Consider the following 19,028-nt stretch of genomic DNA (forward strand, 5'->3'; position numbering starts at 1 on the left):
AATTGCCCCGAATATGTTTCTAGGTTTGAGATAAATGTTTGAAACCTGCATCTATTCAGGCTTTCCTCACACATTAAGTCGTGATATAACTGGAATACTGTTCAAGGCAGTGTTAAACCCAACTCACTCACTCATAGTATCCTACAAAATGAGCAGGATGAATATAGGTATGGTCTTTGCTGATCAGATATGTTAGAGATTTGATAATTTTGCACATTAACTTTATAGATTATATACAGCATGCTTGTCGTGCACTAATGGTTTGGGAAATCCTGGGTATCGTGTATCTACACTTCAGAAGGTTTTCTTTATCTATTTGAGGCTATATTCATTATATGGCTCACCGACCTCACGATAAGTATTTCAAGAAAACCTTGATGCCATCATTTGAAATGGTACCTACTCCTATTACATGTTAATTATGAGTCTTCATTTTGTTCTGTTTGAGGGGCGGTCGGGTAGCCTAGTGGTTAAAGCGTTCGCTCGTCACGCCCAAGACCCGAGTTCAATTCCCGACATGGGTACGATGTGTGAAGCCCATTTCTGGTGTCCCCCCTGCCGGAATATTGCTAAAAGTGGCGTAAAACCATAATTGTTCTGTTTGGAAACAAAATTGAAAATCATGTAGTAATAGAGAAAATTCCCAAGTTACCCTGGAAATGAAATCTTGTGCAAGATATTTCATTGTATGATGGTAAATCTAAGTAGAAGTCAGCTGAGGAACACATTGTGCTTGAGCATTTTCTCAACATGGGTTGAGATATAGTTTACTAGAATCCCTCACTCTTCACATTTTTAAATAATCACGTCAAGATGCTTGAACAAAATAGAGAGTGAATATTGTTCAAAGTGTCAGTCAATAATATTGAAACGGTATCACTAAGGTGAATAAATAACAGAATCTGGACAGGCACTGGAAACATGAGCAACAAACCACACCATCGGGGTACATTTACTCTGTCAACCAAGACAGAGTCTGACCATCTGATCCAGTTTAGTCACCTGTTGTATATATGTGGGGACCTATCCATACATGTATATACTGCTCAAGTTGAGGACCCTTTTTTTTTTCATACGTTATATTGCTGGAAAATTGCTAAAAGCGGCATTAAAAAATACTATATTACTATAGTTATCGATCCCTTATCGACAACAGGGTCTGCTGGCCATGAATCCAAAATGTGCCTCGATTATGATCCCAGGATTGTGAAAACTCCCTTCAGCTTCACTTTCATCCTACTGTTTACAGCGGTATTATACCCAGCCCAAACTATCACTCTGTTACGTTGTTGCATGGAACAAGATCCAGTCACATCAAGGAAGCTTGAGACCCAGGTAACGTAAATATGTCGCTATACAGAGAAGAAATATACATTTTTGTGATAGTAAGGTGTCATATGCGAGTCACATTAAGAGTACACCAAACAATAATGCAGTATATTGCGTTAATATATTGAAAAAAAGACGGTCAACAATGAACAAGAATTTAGCTGTCACCAAGAATTTTATCTTTATTTCAAAGAAATCTTAACTCCTGAACATTTGAATACAATTCCTAAACATTTATACAATCGCAAATAATTATCAACATGAACAATGTGTCCAGTTTAAAACAATAAAAACATGAAGCATGGAATAAAATGGGAATACATCTGTAAGTGGTTTTATTTGTCTATTTAGCATTCCTTACTCAATGCTTTTGATTTAGATACAAGGACATTTAATGAAACATTGTGGTAGCTCCTGGATTAAACGTACGGTCTTGTCCGTGTTTTAATGGACAAGGGGGGATAACTGATACCTCACTTCCGGGTTTGAAAACGTGCGGGCCGTGTTCTACGTTTCGTGATTACGATACACCACTGAATACTAAGGAGGGACGGAACAGAAAATAGACAACATGTCTGGTTTATCAGAGCTGGTTGGTATTTGGAATTATAATAAGGAAACTATTCAACACAAAATTGTCAATAAAACTGATAATGCGGTGAATGTGACTAGTAAAGACTAGATTCCGAATGTAATTCGAGTTTTATCAAATTCAGATATATGTTGGATACGCTTGTATATCTGGAATCCCACCTAAACTGTGAGGAATTTGACACAACTAACGACTAAAGAGATCTGATAGCTGACTGAATGTGTCAGCATGCGGTTTACCATAGCCTACCTCTTGCTTGTCGTAATAGGCGACTAACGTGATCGGGAGGTCTGGCGCGTCGACTTGCTTGATGCTTGACTTTTTATCCCCATTGTGGAAATCGATGCTCATGGTGTCAATCATTGGATTGTCTGGTCAGGCCTGATTACATGCCGGCGTTATATTGTTGAGTGTGGTGTTAACCAACAAACATAGCCTACCAGGACGTATGTTGATCATGACCAAGACACCATTATTTGCGATGCTGCTGACTGGTGTGAATATAAAAAGAAACTTGCAAATTATAAAGTAAAATGTCTGACTTCTTGTTTATCCAGGGTGTTGGAGGAATGCAGTCTGCTGCCTCGGCTCTGAGCTCAAAGGCTGAGGATTATGTCAACCAGGTAAGAGGACCAATCTTTCCCCAGTTTTGAGACTGGTAAGGATAGGACCAAATTAAAAAGTAGATACTTGCAGTTAAGCCAACAAATCATTGACTTATGCTGATTAATTTTCATATGAGTTTGGGACAGAACAAAGAATATGTTTGAGAGAATTATCTGACAGGCTGTATTGAATTAGTGGTGGATCAATTTTAAACATGTCATCAACAGTGCTTGACGATGTTGTGACCATAACCTGCCTTTGTTTGTGAGTGGAACACATGTCAGAAAATAATGAAAGCAGTTCTACCAGAGTGAGCCACGTTGACAGGACGGAGGCGCCTTCATTCTTAACCTACAAAGATCATAATTGTTTCTATCATGAAGGAACTGAAATATGATTGAATGTCTTTTTTCATGATTGTGTCATTCAAATCGGACTCTTGCAAAGCTAAAATGGCAATTACATTAGCCAGGTATTTACAGTAAAGGTATTTTGTTACAGTCCTATGATGAAGGGCTGTACATGAGTCGGGTGACACCTGGAACTGGAAGCATGTATATGTTCTGTAACCATGGTAACTGTAATGACTTGTTTCAGCCGGATGTGGAGCTGCAGTGGGCAGTGAAGGCGTATGCTCATGCTGAAACCTACTTTAATGTAAGTGTCACAACTTCTAGTGAGTGAGTGAAACACCACTTTGAACAGTATTCCAGTTATATCATGGGGTGTCCGCTTAATGTTGGAGGAAAGTCCAAACTAATGCAGGTTTCAGAATTTTACAACTTTGGTGAAACCCACAAGCACGGGTATGGTGCTGACAAACCTAGAAACGTAACCGGGGCGAACCGGGATTCGAACCCTGGATCATAGGTTTATGGCGTGCGCCTTAGACGACTGGGCCACCCATGCCCCCTTCTTTGTATCAAGTCTTTGAAAGGCATTTAGAAGTAACTAGAAACATTATTTGGGTGAAGCATGATTCAAACCCATAATCATAGGTTCCTGGTACGCTAAGGGGATACAACTCTGTTATGAATTGTGGCTCACTCACAAGTTTACACACTCTGTCGGGATTCTGGGTTAGAACTGATCCCTCAAGTGGTCAGGCTGAGTGACTAAGTTGATTGTATGTCATCATACCGTAGGGGTGTGCATCATTACCATCAGCAATACAACCCTTGCGTATCAACATTTTCCGATACAGTCACAGAGGCATTACTGTATTCAACGTAATAAGCGCCCAGGGCGCTCTCAAAATTAGAAATCGGGGGCTCTTATTGGATTATTATTTTAGTGAAAAAAAAATGAGTTGAAAGATAAATTTCGTGGTTTATGCTGACAGATATTTTTTTCCAGAATATAAATTGCCCATTATTAAGGGTGCATATTACACATGAGTGCATATTATACACTCTGTATATACACTGTGTGCATATGTGTACATTGATCAATCGGAAGGGGTGCTAATTGGGATTGTTCAATGGCCAATATATCAGCAAATATCGCTGTGGGTGCTTATTAGAGCGGGGCGCTTATTGCGTCGAATACGGTAATACTATCTTGAGGTGTGTGGATGGACTGGGTTCCTATCTAAACCTTGTAAACCATATTGATAATGTAATAGGTAGTCATTTATCAATATTACTCATTCTGCAGTCTGATTTATTGAATGAAGAAGTACTATTTGAACAGTATAAATATTTATATTTAGTTGGGCCCCAATACACATTGCTCTTTATCTCACCTTACATCAAAATACTATCTTTTGATTGGTTAATGAACGAGCCATTATTTTCTATGTAGCCTGCTTATGTACTTGTATACCTTGCTGAGAAATCAATCAGAACACACCTTAGTTAACTTGCTTGCCTATATAACCCTCACATCACGGCTTGGGATGCATAGGTTCACACACATATACCCTTTAATATTTGTTAACAACTTAAAATGTATCTCAATACAGCTCACTGTATTGCGATATATTGCAAAACGATTTTTGTGCCAATGCGCCAACCCTACCATACCCTGGCCTGGTGGATCATTGCTCACTATATCAATCACTGGTTTGTCTGGTCCAGACCGATTAATTACAGACTGCCATCATATAGCTGGAATATTGCTGAGTGTGGGGTTAACAACAAAAAGACCAAGGTTCCAACAAAGAGTGACAATGAAGCCATTATTGAGGTGAAATACTGTTCAAGAAATTATTTAGAATATATTTATTACATTTCCTGATTGTGACTTTGTGACAGTCGAATTCATAAATTAAAAAAAGTGGCCTAGGAGCTTTGAATGAAACAGTGGAATAATCGAGAGTACCGTATTTGACGTAATAAGCGCCCCGCTCTAATAAGCGCCCACGGCGATATTTGCTAATATATTGGCTCGTGAACAATCCCAATTAGCACCCTTTCCGATTGATCAATGTACATAATACTTATTTATTTGCATATGATATGCACTTGTGTGTTATATGCACCTCAATTATGGGCAATTAGATTCTGGAGAAATATATCTGTCGTATATAAACATTTCAGGCTGTCAGCATAAACCACGAAATTTATCTTTCAACTCTGTTTTTTTTCCCCCAAAAAATATTCTAATAAGAGCCCCCTATTTCTAATTTTGAGAGCACCCTGGGCGCTTATCAGTCGAATACGGTAATGTGAACGATGGTTTTCAAAAGTGCTGATTTATATCTAGGTTTCAACACATGCATGAACATGATGAAGTAAGGATACTTTTATGTCTGAAGTGTTTTGAAGTTTTGTTGGTACCCTTACCCAGCCTCATGTGTTGATGTTGAATGATGCTGATGGTGTTTTATGTTTGCAGCTGATCACCTCGGTGGACCCATCTATCCTGAAGCTCACTCGAGAAGATGACGACATTTACACAAAGTTCAGACAAGAATTCCCTGATTTTAAGGTGGATGTTTTGGCTGAGGAGGAACTTAAATCAGCAAAGGCAAAAGAAGTAAGCCAATTATTTGATATCAGCTGATCATGATTGTAATGTTACAAAACAAAGCAAGTCGGATCTAAATTATTCTATTGTTTGAAGAACCAAGTCATTAAACTAAAGCTAGGCCTTGTACCCTGTGTGAACCTTCCCTGATTATGTGTTTAGGTTTGTCAGCACCCTGCTCATGGGTTTCACCAAAAGTGGTAAACGTAAAAGACCTACATCACATGGGGCTTTCCTCTCACATTAAGCTGACACACCCTCACTCACTCATTCCCTGTGTGACCCCAAGGTCCAATATACTTTCACATGGGCTTACGAAAGTCGTAGTGCTAAGATCATTTTTTGGAATGGGGCCCCATACACTATTGCTTGTTGGAAAAAGTGACCAAACGGGATTGGGTGGTCTAGGTTGACAACTTAGGCGATTGAGCATGTTGAGTGTCGCCGTAACCCTGACAATATAGGATGTTGCAAAATTTTGCCTACCACAGGTTTGTCGGGCACAGAATAGATTGTTTTCAGACGGGCATTATATTGTTTGAATATTGCTGACTGGGTCATATAACAACAAACAAACAGAACATAGTCCTTGTCATTACATAGTGAAGAGTTAGGATATTTCAATGTACGTTGCCCAGTACACAAACTCTGTTGTACACTCTATAGGTTCTTGTGCATCTATCCGGATTCCAGGTTCAGAATCTGTCCACAGCAACCGATGCTTGTCTTAAGAGGCGACTAAATTGATCATGTGATCAGATTCAGTGACTCAATCACTGGATTGTCTGGTCCATTTGTTATTATTATTTACAGTCCGTCATATAGCTGGAACATTGCAGAGTGCGGCATTAAACAACTGCCAGGAAATTGTCTGAAACAATGGATTTAGGTAGCCGAATAGTTAGGTGTTTGCTCGTACTGCCTAAGACATGCATGTCAAGTCCAGGTTCAGTTCTCGTCATGGGTTAGATGTATGAGATCTATTTGATATTGATGGAATATTGTTGAAAGCAGCCTAAGACCTCACTCACACTGAAACACTAACAAGATCCCTATCAATATCTCCAGAAGTGGCGTCCATTCTGTGAGTCCTTCAAAGGCCAGACCGAGGACTACAACTACGGCACCCTGGTACGTCTTGACAGTGCCAAGGATTACTCCGAGGAAAACTCAATCTTAGGTGGGTAACCATGGTTACTGGTTGTCTGCATCCAAGGTATAATCTGTGAGACATTTAAAGTGAAGTTTTATGAATACTAAGCAAATGCTTGCCTCTTTCACAATATACATGACACACACTGACAAAGAATTAGTGACAGTACATTATTTAGAGTGGGGCACATATGGCTTAGATGTGCAAGGTTGCCTCCCTTAGGCTTGCCATGATCCTGTGTCTGGGGTTTGAACCCGATTCACCCTGGTAAAAAATGTAAAAAAAGTGTGTCCTAAGGCATCTTCCTCAGTCAAGGGCGTTAACTGACTATAAAAGTCCAGTTTCCACCCCTGTTGAACTAGACTGGAATTCCGAAGTTACATTTTCGCTGGACGAATGTGTCTATGCATAGTCCAATCAAAGTAACAAAGTAGATGCCTGGTTCGTAGACGACATTGATCTCAACATGCAGATTTCGGTCGATGGCAGAATTTGCAATGCATGTGTACCGTAAACTGGGCGTGGACAGATATTTCGCAAATCTTTTCATGTTTTTAATCAAGGTACTTAATTTATTTGATGCACTTCGCAGGGTAAGACCCATTTTATTACTGTATAGATCTTGATTATTGATCAGATCGTCTTGACCGGAAGCCACCATTTTGAAGCAAATGGAGATTATATGAGTGATGGTATCTGACTGGTCAATAGGAGGGACATAGAAGGGACATAATTTGTAATAGCCACTGGTGACACTACAATGGAACCTGGAAATTCCAGACTAGTTCGGCAAGGGTAGAAACTGGACTTTTAGTCAGTAAACTCTTGCCTTGGGAAGATGGGTGACATTCCGTGACAACACTGAAATCCTGTGTTAGCGGAGCTAACCCAAACATTTTCGGGATATAAAGGTACTGCCACTGAAGACATTTCAGCAATAACAAGGATGTAGTATCACAAGTTCTCTCTCCATCTGAAGCACCGCCCCAACCTCATGAGACATACACACAATAACAACATTCACATGGCGATGTTTCATGGAGTTTGCTGATTTTATCAATAAGAGATCACCATTTCATCAGCACAGACAGTGCAGACAAAACACTTTCAACAAAATTCATACTTGGCTTGGAAATGTTTTTGTATGTGGAATTATGAGAAGATCTGCTATGAAGAGCATCTATGGCAGTACTTCCAATGGGCTACGGAAAGTCTCTTCCATTTGAAATGTTTATCATATTGAACCTGTGAAGATACAAGTAGAGAATAAGTCTTCAGCAACCCATGCTTGTCGTAAGAGGCAACTAACGCGATCGGGTGTTCAGGCTCACTGGCTTGGTTAATGCATGTCATCATATCCCAATTGCGTAGATCGATATACATGATGTCAGTCACTGGATTGTCAGGTCCAGACTCGGTTATTTACAGACTGCTGTCATACAGCTGGTATATTGCTGAGTGCGGCATTAAACAACAAACAAAAGTTTGTCCCATTGAAATGAGAGAAACAATGATTTTGACGGATTTTGATGAGATTGGTGAATTTGGCATTTGTGATTGCTATTTCAAGCTTTTTAAAGAAACATGTCAAACGTAGCGGATTCTTACAGAAGTTGTTGTACCTTGTTGGTACCCTTGTTTGGATAAGACAGTATACACTATTACGACAGGACATTTTCACGAGCTGGTCAGTCATTCATGATCATATTATTGTATGTTCATCAACATTTGTTCTTGTGTATAAATACAATCTGTGGGTTCATCCATAGCCATGGTAATTAAACATTATGTAATTGTCAAACAGGGTAGAAAACTCTCATGAATTGTCAGTTTTAGTATGAGATTAATAGGCTTGCAATGAATATCTTTCATAATGACACTTATGGACGCTCTTTTCATGTCCTAAAAAATATTGGTGTTATGATGCCATAAAAATAGTTAAACATGGTGAGTGAATTTTTGTGTGCACCAAATTCCATACAGTTTATGTTCATGAAAATGCTGCAGAAAGACACTCAGCGTTTAATTGTGTCTTTGTTAATACCGGTAAGCAGCGTTTTTGTTTTTTCCTCAAATAATATTATTGCCTTTTTTTGTTTCCAGGGTTACGGATACAGTTCCTTGCTATTGAAATCGCTCGTAATCGTGAGGGACACAATGCACAGTTGCGTTTCACATACAGCAAGAAGAAAGAAGAGCAGAAGGCGGAGTCATAGCAGCGGCCATGTTGGATTCAGTCATCTTCAAAACATTTCTTATCATATCTGATTTTGGCCATCAAACTCTGAATCACACAAGCCATACAGTGGTCAAACTGTTAGCCACATGCAGATGATTAATTCTCTTATCATCAGAGTCTTTCCAACACTGAAAAGATGTATATACAGTGTTCTAACCAGTCACACAACGCAGGCCGTAATTCAGTGTTGGAAGAAGCTTCCTGTGTGACATCTCCTGGCCAGGAATGTCATGTTTTCTTCTGTCTGACTTATTCAATGTTTCAAACTCCAAGCTCTGCTTAGACATCAAGGCATTTAAACATAATGATGTACAATGTATCATGTGTATATTTTCTGTTTTAGAAGAGAGAGACCAATGTGATTGAGACATCATTGTTGGTTAGCACCCACACCCCCAAAAATATTTTAACAACAATTTAGGTTTCCTTTTTCTGGCAGGTCAATCCAATAATAGGGAAGGTTGTTTTTGTTTTGTTTATTTTTTTATTTTTTGTTAATTTTTACAAACAATAATTTGTAAATTGTCATTGAAAGCCTGCCTTTTTTACTAACATAACAGTCTATGAAATCTTTTGTTACATAATACATTTCTCTCCACTTCAATGAAAACAAATAATTTTCCTGATGCTGATTTCATAGAGCTGGCTAGAGCCGGCTAGACTTGCTTTTACCAAGATTGGTTTTATTTTCATAAAATAGATATATTCCAGTCATGGTGCAGGACTACCTGCCTTCAAAGGACAGCCGATACTGACTAGTGCAACACATTCATGTTAGTGGCATAAAATACAAGATAGTGAGAACTTGAGAAATCCAAGAAAGAAGGTTGTGTGTCAGGCTCCAGATTACAGTCAGTCGGGAACCCGGACACACATTTGGGGGGCTTAGTGAGGTGAGGTGAGGTGAGGTGAGGTGAGGTGAGGTGAGGTGAGGTGAAATTGGGTTTAACGTTGCGTCCAAGATTATCGCACTTATATAGCGACGTGTGTGTTTGTGTGGCTGCTTGTACTAGTCCGGACTGATGCCGATTTATAGTGCTAACACACTGAGATACCATGCCACAGTTTAACATGAATACGCCACTCAGACACAGTATACTGACTCCAGGCCGACCAGTCCTTGTTTAAGCCCCTTAATGCCAAGCGCCAGACAGGGTAACAACAAGTACCACCATCTTTTATCGTCTTTTGGTATGACACGGCCGGGGATCGAACCCTGGACCTTCCGCTCTCCGGGCGGACGCCCTACCACTAGACCACGGAGGCGGTTGGGGCTTAGTGAACTAATATTGGATTGGGTAGTCAGGCTCGGTGACTGATTGTGAGTGACCGTTATCATCTCACTCAGAATAAGAAATTCAAAGATTTTTTTCAAGAAACTCTATTTCAACTGTCCTCTAGGTTTGTAGCTGGTCATGCTTGAAGAAGATGAAAACATTTACGTTTTTACATTTTTTTGTCGGTTTTATTCAGTTACAATTTGTAGCAAAATTGAAGTATTGAGAACTGGTTCAAAATTACAGCTCCCAAAGGCTTCTGGTCTGTGAGTACTATCACTAGATGTTTACAGTTTCGTCGTCTCGGGCTGGCAGACTTGGATGAATTTCATGATCTGTCACGATATGCGGAGTTTAACATAGTTCCCTAGGAGCGCCTTCTTGTGTCAACCTCACGTTTATTCAAATTGGGACTATTTCTGAAGTCAACTGATGCAAAGCAGCGCCCTAATGTGACACTTTCTCCGTCAACCTCTGTTCTGCAGATCAAGGCTGGAACCATCAGGCTATGAAGACTTGAATGATCCTGTAATTGTGATGGTGTATGACATGCTTGCATTCCCATAATAAATATTAAATGTGAAGCATCAGTACTAATTAACAGATTTGTTTTTGTCTACTGAAAAAAATGAGTGGTTTACGACCTGAATACTATATTGTTATGTGGGGTGGGAGGAAATAATGTGTAGCCTTGAAATAATTTGTTTTGTTTGTTTGTTGTTTAATATTGCAGCTATATGATGGCGGTCTGTAATTAATTGAGTCCAGACCAGACAATCCAGTGATTGACAACATAAGCATCCATCCATGTAATTGGGATTGATGACATGCATCAACCAAGTCAGCGAGCCTGACCACCCGATCCCATTAGTCACCTTTTCCGACAAGCATAGTCGCCTTTTACAGCAAGCATGGGTTGTTGAAAACCTATTCTATGCCGGATCTTCAAAGACAGCCTTAAAATAAACCAGGGTGTCAGCGCTTATTGATAACATGCTAACATGCTGTAAGTAGTATATAGCCTAGTGTCAGCCAAGTGCTCTTGTGTACTGTGCAGGGGTCACAAATCGGGTGAAGTGGTCGCGGAGAGTAGTTGGATGGGTGACCGTGTTCGGCAGATTGACTCCTGAGAGTTTGTAGGGATTTGGTCCTGACCCACACTTCACCAAATACAGCACAAGTGGTGTGTCTCTAGGCAAGTGACTCTGGACCAGACAATCCAGTGATTGATATCATGAGCATCGATCCACGCAAGTGGGATTGTCGCCTCTTATCGACAAGCGTAGTCGCCTTATACGGCACGCATGGGTTGCTGAAGACCTATTCTACCCCAGGTCTTGACGGTGCTTTTGACGTTGGCTAGGATATGCACATTATTAGTAAGTGCATCCTTATTCAGTCTTTTCTTTCCAGAACTAAATCACAGATTAATACCAAATGTGGTCTGCCAGCACATTTCTGTAAACAATCATTAGTTTGTTTGTTACTTAACACTGCACTCACTTATATCCGACCTATATAACAGCGGGACCCCACTAACCAGTGATTCAGCTCATTTGTAGAATCAAACCCAGCACATTGGCGTGACAAGGAAGAGCCTTATCCAGAAGGCTACCCTATGTGCTGCTACAACCAGAAGTATTTGTTGTGTTAATGTAGCTAACTCATGTCAGATGTTGACAACATCGCGTTTGTAGGTCATAGCCTCCAACTGTACGGGGATTACAGGTCAGAATACGTCCCCTACAAGAGGTTCTTACTCTTAAAGTTGTTTAATGCCAGGGTGTAGCAGGGTGTGGAGTCATCCTACACGCGACATCCTTGGCTTGTCAGCCTGCTGACAGGGTTAACCTCTTTGTTCATGTGGACAAGGTGTCAAATCAGAAGGTGTGTTGTTCATATCCCATCACAGGACCTAGAAATGTTATAGCCGCTATGTTTATCTGATGGACAAGGCGTCCGACCTCAAATCAGTTGTGTGATTCAAATCCCACCACATGACTTGGAAATGTTATGGCCGCTATGTTGGTCACATTGGACAAGGTATTCGACCTCATATCAGAAAGTGTGTTGTTCAAATCCCATCACAGGACTTGGAAATGTTATGGCCGCTATGTTTATCTGATGGACAAGGCGTCCGACCTCAAATCAGTTGTGTGATTCAAATCCCATCACAGGACTTGGAAATGTTATGGCCGCTATGTTTATCTGATGGACAAGGCGTCCGACCTCAAATCAGTTGTGTGATTCAAATCCCATCACAGGACTTGGAAATGTTATGGCCGCTATGTTGGTCACATTTGACAAGGTATTCGACCTCATATCAGAAAGTGTGTTGTTCAAATCCCATCACAGGACTTGGAAATGTTATGGCCGTTACATTTATCACAATGGCCTGCACATAATCAGGTCTGGGCCTAGTGATGATATTCAATCAGAAAGTCAGAGAGCCCCTTTCTCATTGGCTCTTTCAACAAGTAGAGGTACTGGGGACCTACTCTGACAGGTCTATCTGTGTAGGAGAATACATATCAGCCATGCAACTTCAAGATTTTCATCAGCTGAACAGAGAAATTTCCCAAGGCCAAGACAACAACTCAAAGAATTGTACAAAACAAGTTAGTTTATTTAGTAATTGACAATAAATAACAGTACACGGACGTCATTCTGTACATCGGAACTAAAAGTTGGTTCGTCCATAGCATAAGACCAGACACACTACATGAAGCTATCTTAAAACATTTCTCACTCCCAGATAGTCCACAAGAAATACCCTGGAATCTATAGGACTGGTGGCTGCGTTTTCTAAATGTGACCCACTAGGAGAAAAGAGACCTTTGGGTGCTCGCATACATCATAAAGATGTTTGACCTCATCTTACTTCAGTGAAGATAACCATGTGTGATGTCATGTATCTCTGTGATGAATATCAATTGAAGTTTGTGAATTGTATTTGTGTGTTCCCAAGATGCTGTAGTTTAAAAATATAAAAATTCAACGTTTGATTTTTCACAAAAAAGGTCCCTTATCTTATGGTTGGCCACAAATAGTCGGCCATTACAGCTAACCATGATGTTGGCCTCAGGGGAAAGGGGAAACGGTCCCTTTTGGTGGACGTTAGAAAGTGCATTCGGTCAATTATCTGTCAAAGTCACAGAAAGAAGGGATATCTTGATACATATTGTATCAGAGTAAAAGTCTCAAAGAAGAAACAGGGTGATTTATTTTGAAAAACCCCTTGATGTATGGGACAACTTAAACACAGCATGGGAATAACAGACTCACATGTTGAATAGTATCAGTTTGCACAATATCTGATGTGCAGATAATTAAAGTAAGTGAGTGAGTGAGTTGGGTTTAAAGCCGCTTTTAACAGTATTCCAGTCATATCACGGCCTGTCGGCTTAATGTGGGAGGAAAGCCCGAAGTGATGCAGGTCTCAGACGTTTACCACTTTGGTGAAACCCACGAGCACGGGTATGGTGCTGACAAACCTAGAAACATAATCGGGGCGAACTGGGATTCGAACCCACAATCATAGGTTTCTGGCATGCCCAACGGACGCAACTCTGCACAGCGAATTGCGGCGCCTTAGACTACTGGGCCACCCGTGCCCCCCAGATAATTAAAACAATTTGTCGAACAGTAATATTGATACAAAATAAAACACACCACATATTGTGTCATTGAGTAGAATAGAGTAGTATAGGTTAAAGGTACTTTCTTGATAGTGCCCTGTATGCTCATAAGCCATCCACCTGAGCAATCTCATTAAAATCAGATCTAAGTTCTCGCTGCTGCTAAACAAAGATCTGAGGACATCCCATCACGGGTCACGTCAGTGACCTTTAGTGAACTTTGACCACTGAAATGACCAACAAGAAGTCGACATCAGCCAATTAGAAAGCAGCTTTCTCGAAATTTATGGCACTCGTTTCAACCTGGCGACTTCCATTTCAGACAACGCTTGAAAAATATGTTGACACAGTTCTTTATTAAATTTTGAAAACTGAACAAACGAACAATATGGAATGTCTAATATATGGTTGAGATTGTATACTGTGCAACGCCTCCTTCGTTAAAATGACGGAATCAGTCATACGGGCCGTAACTGTTCGGAATACCCTGTGTTAACATTTTCGAGGTTGCATGTTTTGAAAACACATTCCGACTGTCACTTTCATGATCTGGTAAGCAACGCTTTAGTTGGTCGGATAAAAGGTCGTTCTGAGATGTCCTCAGATCTTTGTTTAGTGATAGCGAGGACTAAGATCTGATTTTAATGAGAATGTCCACCTGAGCAGTTTAAACTCACCACTTCAGTGAAGTGACACCAGGTCCTCGTGGATTATCCCGGACTCCTGGATCCTGACACTAACACCACACACAATATGGAAGAGGTCCTGTAGACATGGTACATGTAGGCTGGATATAAATATACTACACCACTGTTGAAAGGGATGTTTTTATCTTTCCATGAGACACACAAATGATTCTCATAATATACCTAAAAAAAAGTTACGATCACCGATTCTTTCATATTATGACAGATTAACTATAGTGATACGAAAGAATCGGGTGTTCTTTAACTTCTTTTGAGTAGTATACATACATGTTACTGACAGATTAACTATAGTAATACGAAAGAATCAGGTGTTCTTTAACTTCTTTTGAGTAGTATACATACATGTTACTGACAGATTAACTATAGTGATACGAAAGAATCAGGTGTTCTTTAACTTCTTTTGAATAGTATAGATCACCAAGTATCTCATTGATGAAGTGAATGACATCGGATAATCCCTATAAAAAGTTGAGTAGTATATATCAGTGACAGTAAATGACGTACAACTGATAATGGACATATATGTATATAAACATCAGGGTATAACACTTGTTTCCCTTGGATTCATGTGGGGAATATAACTTGTAACTAGGACTGGGACGAGTCCAAATTTACTACCCGGATACCCGCTATAGGTCTTAAGAGTTGGGTACAAAATGTCCGAATGGAAATTGTTTTACTGCAGCCCTGGCAAAAACTATTTAGATACATGTATAAAATTATTAGATCATGTATAATCTGCAGTTGATAGACGCTTTATCCTTACTCGAACATATAAAAGTCAGATCGAATGCGTGCATAGTGAGAAAGAAATTGTGAACATTAGCTATACTTGTAGTGTAACCATTGAGTTTTATTGTTAATGTCATTAAACAGTATATAACATGACTAACCACGGGTCCGGGTAGTCATGTGGGTACCCGGGTCCTACTCAGGACCCACCTGACCCGAGTACCCCTAGTTGACCAAGTTACCCGAGTCACCAGAGTTAACCGTCCCAGCCCTACTCGTAACCCAATCGTACGACACATGTATATACTACTGACAAAATATAAGTGTTTTACAGTGTTAGAAGTTAAGGGGACTTGAGGAATTACAATCACATGTTTACATCTGGCTCCTTGATACCATTTAGATGGTACCAGAACATTCTAGTTGTTGTCGAAGTTGAAAGGACATGAAGACATGAAACTTTGAAGGATAACACGTTATCTTGACACGAAATGTATACAGAGTTTTATCTAGGTATCTAAACTAATACCCTTGGCAAGAAAATTAGGTAATATTGTTATCGTGTTCAAAATAGTTCCTCCAAGAATCAAGAAACAAAGACAGAACATAAAAAACATTCACACTGCTTCATGAAGTGTCAAATCACAATAAAACCCTGTGCTATATTCCGACTTTAAGTGGGTCCCCACACATTGTGTGTAACCAGTGCCAACGTGACACACCATCAGAATCTCCCTCAGGCTACAAAATATAAAAGAATTGGTTTTCACTTTTGAAAATATAGTGTGGGCAGGCAGTGTCTTTTTTTTGTTGTTGGTTGTTTAAAATATTTCTTGTATTCCTTCCTATATTGAATCGCATTGGTTTTAAATATGTATTTTACTGCCTGGTTGTGTCAGAGACTCCAAATCTAATAAAAACGAAACGTGTGGCGGACTTTATGATTCTGCGGGCGGTGCCTGAGAACCAAGACTGTTTTCTTTTTCAAGCCTTATCACGGGAGGTATTCTGCCCTGGTGATATTCCAAGGAATTATCGGTCTTTATGCTTGTTCAAAGACCTGCAGATTAAAATGATGGACATGTACAGATAACAAATAAAAAGACATTCCAAATTGTACATATTCCATTAATATTCCAATAATAACATTCATACAATGACGCATGTAAAACACAAAACAAACTCTCCATTAGTGACCTGTAAACAATGGACAACAGTGGAAACTTCGAGCTGTGATGTTGTAATATGGGATACAGATTTAACATCTCTGCCATAATGTGACTGTGGTCATGTGTTAAGCACGTTGCACTTTGTGTGAGTACTTAACGATTCACTTTGTGTGAGTACGCAAGGATTCACCTTGTGTGAATACATAACGATTCACTTTGTGTGAGTACGCAAGGATTCACCTTGTGTGAGTACGTAACGATTCACTTCGTATGAGAATGTAACGATTCACTTTGAGTGACTACGTAACAATTCACTTTGTGTGAGTACGTAACGATTCACTTTGTGTGAGTACGTAACGATTCACTTCGTCTGAAAATGTAAGGATTCACTTTGTGTGAGAACATAACTATTCACTTTTTGTGAGTACGTAACGATTCACTTCGTATGAGAATGTAACGATTCACTTTGAGTGACTACGTAACGATTCACTTCGTGTGAGTACGTCAAGATTCACTTTGTGTGAGTATGTAACGATTCACTTCGTCTGAAAATGTAAGGATTCACTTTGGGTGAGTACGTAACGACTCACTTTGTATGAGTACGTAAGGATTCACTTTGGGTGAGTACGTAACGATTCACTTTGAGTGACTACGTAACGATTCACTTCGTGTGAGTACGTAAAGATTCACTTTGTGTGAGTATGTAACGATTCACTTCGTCTGAAAATGTAAGGATTCACTTTGGGTGAGTACGTAACGACTCACTTTGTATGAGTACGTAAGGATTCACTTTGGGTGAGTACGTAACGATTCACTTTGTATGTGAATGTAACGATTCACTTTGTATGAGAATGAGGGGTGTTATGGCATTCTTTGTCACATTGCCATACATGTCTTCAGTAAGTGAGAGAATAAATATGGTTTTATACTATATTTAGTAATATCACAGGGGATCACCAGAAATATGATTCAGACAATGTGGGGAATCGAACCTGGACGTTCGGCTATACAAGCTAATGCCTCACACAGGAGGCTAAGCCACCATCTGTACCTGACACATCACCGTAAGGGAGATGATACAATACATACAATGTGAGAGACGTGTTTCACCAAACAAAGGAAAGAAAAGATAAACGACAACTTGTGTAGATACAATCAGTGTTTTTGATTAAATTAAATAATTTTGCATGTCCTTTTTAATATAAATACTTGCATCATTTTGTGTTGATGGCCAATCTTATAATGTCTCATAAGAGAAATTTCACATTCTTCATTCTCATAGGAAATGTTACCCCCTCGTAAAGGGTGACTCACAAACACCTTCATACCCAATAAAATGTTACACCCTCATATAATGTAAAAACCTTCATACTCGATTAGATGTTACACCCTCATATAACGTAAAAACCTTCCTAATCGATTAGATGTTACACCCTCATATAATGTAAAAACTTTCATACTCGATTAGATGTTACACCCTCATATAACGTAAAAACCTTCCTAATCGATTAGATGTTACACCCTCATTTAACATAAAAACCTTCGTACTCGATTAGATGTTACACCCTCATATAATGTAAAAACTTTCATACTCGATTAGATGTTACACCCTCATATAACGTAAAAACCTTCCTAATCGATTAGATGTTACACCCTCATTTAACATAAAAACCTTCATACTCGATTAGATGTTACACCCTCATATAATGTAAAAACTTTCATACTTGATTAGATGTTACACCCTCATATAACGTAAAAACCTTCATACTCGATTAGATGTTACACCCTCATATAACGTAAAAACCTTCCTAAATGATTAGATGTTACACCCTCATATGAAGTAAAAACTTTCATACTCGATTAGATGTTACACCCTCATACAAAATGAACTGTAGAAACCGCCATTCTCATACAAGTGTTAAACACTCGTACAAAGTGAATTGTAGAAACCGCCATTCTCATACAAGTGTTACACACTCGTACAAAGTGAACTGTAGAAACCGTCATTCTCATACAAGTGTTACACTCTTGTACAAAGTGAACTGTAGAAACCGCCATTCTCATACAAGTGTTACACTCTTGTACAAAGTGAACTGTAGAAACCGCCATTCTCATACAAGTGTTACACTCTTGTACAAAGTGAATTGTGAAAAGGCTTCATTCTCCTACAAAGTCTACACGAATACAACATGCAGACGAATGGGTACTTGAATACCCAAGAACAACTTCCTGCTGCACTGGGATTATACAACATACGAAACTGTAACCATGGTAACAAATCTCCTTCAGAAACAATAATCTGTTATTTCTAACTTAACATTAGGTCTTAGTAAACAAAAATGTGAGAGTGAATGAGTTAAGTCGAAAGCCTCTTCATATCACAAGGTGTTTGGGGGAATGCCAAAAAGATCTTGGCAACCAGGAGGTCATCATGTGACCTCCGAGTACAGCTAAGGGACACAACTCTGCAGAAAGACGTGACCATAGATCACTGTCATGGCCCCACAACATACATGAATGTTATGACAGGTGTTTGAAAACACCATGAAGGAAAAAAGTCCTAATAATAGTGTGGTTTCAGAATTCTATCAACTTATGGTAGGTAGGTCATTTTTT

At 39.5% G+C, this 19,028-nt stretch overlaps 1 protein-coding gene across 2 annotated transcripts; it reads left to right on the forward strand.

Annotated features, from left to right (window-relative positions):
• Positions 1-1,818: 1,818 nt before the first annotated feature.
• On the forward strand, positions 1,819-10,815 carry LOC139452308 (protein PBDC1-like). 2 transcript variants are annotated; one of them, XR_011652359.1, is made up of 7 exons: positions 1,819-1,921; positions 2,479-2,544; positions 3,125-3,184; positions 5,366-5,506; positions 6,566-6,677; positions 8,754-9,777; positions 9,808-10,815. XR_011652359.1 is itself a non-coding variant. In XM_071233735.1 (6 exons), the coding sequence occupies exons 1-6, from the start codon at positions 1,901-1,903 to the stop codon at positions 8,864-8,866; spliced, it is 513 nt and encodes a 170-aa protein (XP_071089836.1). In that variant the 5' UTR covers positions 1,819-1,900; the 3' UTR covers positions 8,867-10,815. The 2 variants fall into 2 exon arrangements, 1 of the variants encoding a protein (XP_071089836.1); XM_071233735.1 differs by having other exon boundaries at positions 8,754-10,815.
• The last annotated feature ends 8,213 nt before the right edge of the window (positions 10,816-19,028 follow it).

Source organism: Haliotis cracherodii, unplaced genomic scaffold, assembly GCF_022045235.1.
Source record: "Haliotis cracherodii isolate W230 unplaced genomic scaffold, xgHalCrac1.p SCAF_9, whole genome shotgun sequence".
Lineage (NCBI taxonomy): Eukaryota > Metazoa > Mollusca > Gastropoda > Lepetellida > Haliotidae > Haliotis > Haliotis cracherodii.